At 69.6% G+C, this 1,397-nt stretch overlaps 1 protein-coding gene across 9 annotated transcripts in view; it reads right to left on the bottom strand.

Moving 5' to 3' along the window:
• Positions 1–1,391, bottom strand: part of TRIM9 (tripartite motif containing 9) — a 56,222-nt gene extending 54,831 nt beyond the window's left edge. For all 9 annotated transcript variants that reach the window (XM_015631818.1, XM_019007103.1, XM_015631820.1 and 6 more), the window contains exon 1: positions 530–1,391. In XM_015631818.1, coding sequence (XP_015487304.1) covers positions 530–1,345 — 816 coding nt within the window. In that variant the 5' untranslated portion in view covers positions 1,346–1,391. The remainder of the gene's footprint in view (positions 1–529) is intronic.
• Between the last annotated feature and the right edge of the window lie 6 nt (positions 1,392–1,397).

Here is a 1,397-nt window from a genome sequence, read left to right as displayed (position 1 = left end):
GAGGCAGAGGGATGGATGAGGCAGAGGGATGGATGAGGCAGAGGGATGGATGAGGCAGAGGGATGGATGAGGCAGAGGCTGATGATGGCCACATCCCCGCCTCAAGCGCTGGGATCTCTCCTCCAGCAGCTGCTCGGTACCCGGGGACCCGGCTGCCCTCTGCCAGCATCCTCCTCCTCCCAGCGCCCCCGAGTGCGGCAGGAGGCGGCACCCCACGGCTCCCCGCGCTGGATTTCACGCCTCCCTCCTCCTCATCATCCTCCTCCTCCTCCCCAAACCATCGCTCCCTGTTGCTTTCCCAGCTCTGCGGCGCAGATGTCCCCCATCCATCCCCGGGCCCTGCCGGCTCCTCTGCTGGGATCTCCGGCTAGCAGGGCTGGATTTGGGGGGCTGGATTTGGGGACCCGCATCAGGGGAGCGTCATCTGCACGATGCCAAGGTCCCCGCGCCCAGGGGCAGCGCTCCTCTCGAGCGAGGCTGCGACACGGAACGGGAGAGGATGCTGAGGATGCTCCCAGCCGGGGCTCACCTTGTGCAGCTTCCACATGGCTCCCAGCGCCTTCACCTCGTGGCTGGAGTGCTTGCCCTCCTCCAGGCACTGGTAGCAGACGGGGCTCTTGCACTGCACGCAGTACATGCTGTGGTTCTCCAGCTCGTGGTCGGTGCAGGTGGAGATCTTGCGGGGGCTGAGCCGGCGGCTGACGCGGCCCTGGGCCGGCGGCACCAGGCGGTGCTTGGCCAGCGGTCCCCGCGGCGGGTGGCACCGCAGGCGGCACGGGTCGCAGTAAAACACATCGCACTGCTCGCACATCACGGCCGCCTCCTTGGGCGCCTTCTCGCAGAGCTGGCATCGCAGGGCCGCCGCCCTGCCCTGCTGGTAGCGGTCGATGACGCCCTCGAGCAGGCGGTTTCGGGGGAAGCCCCGCAGCCCGCGCTCGTCCAGCACCAGGCTGCGGTGGCACTGCGGGCAGGTCAGGCACGCGTTGCGCGGCGGCGGCGGCGGTGCCAGGGCGGCGGGAGGCGGCGGCGCGGCCGGCGGGAACACGCGGACCCCGTTCGGGGACTTCTGGCACGGCGTGGTGGGAGCGCTGGCGAAGCCCCCGTAGGAGCCGTAGCCGCTGTCCGCCTCGCTGTACAGGCTCATCTTGTCCAGGTCCAGGTAGTCATAGTCGGAGACGGCCGAGCCCGAGGCGCGGCGGCTCTGCGGAGACTCCGAGTCCGGCGTCTGCACCAGGATGTTGCGGGCGCACGCCTGGCACAGGTTGTGCGAGCAGGGCAGGATGATGGGCTCCCGGTAAAAGGAGCCGCACACCGGGCATTTCAGCTCCTCTTCCATCTCTTCCATAGGGGAGGGAAGGAAGGCGGCGGCGCGGCTCCGGCGGCCGCGGCAGGAGCCC

Source organism: Parus major, chromosome 5 (assembly GCF_001522545.3).
Source record: "Parus major isolate Abel chromosome 5, Parus_major1.1, whole genome shotgun sequence".
In the NCBI taxonomy this organism is placed as follows: Eukaryota; Metazoa; Chordata; class Aves; order Passeriformes; family Paridae; genus Parus; species Parus major.
Note: the sequence above shows the minus strand (reverse complement) of the source record. Positions and strands in the feature narration are given on the sequence as shown.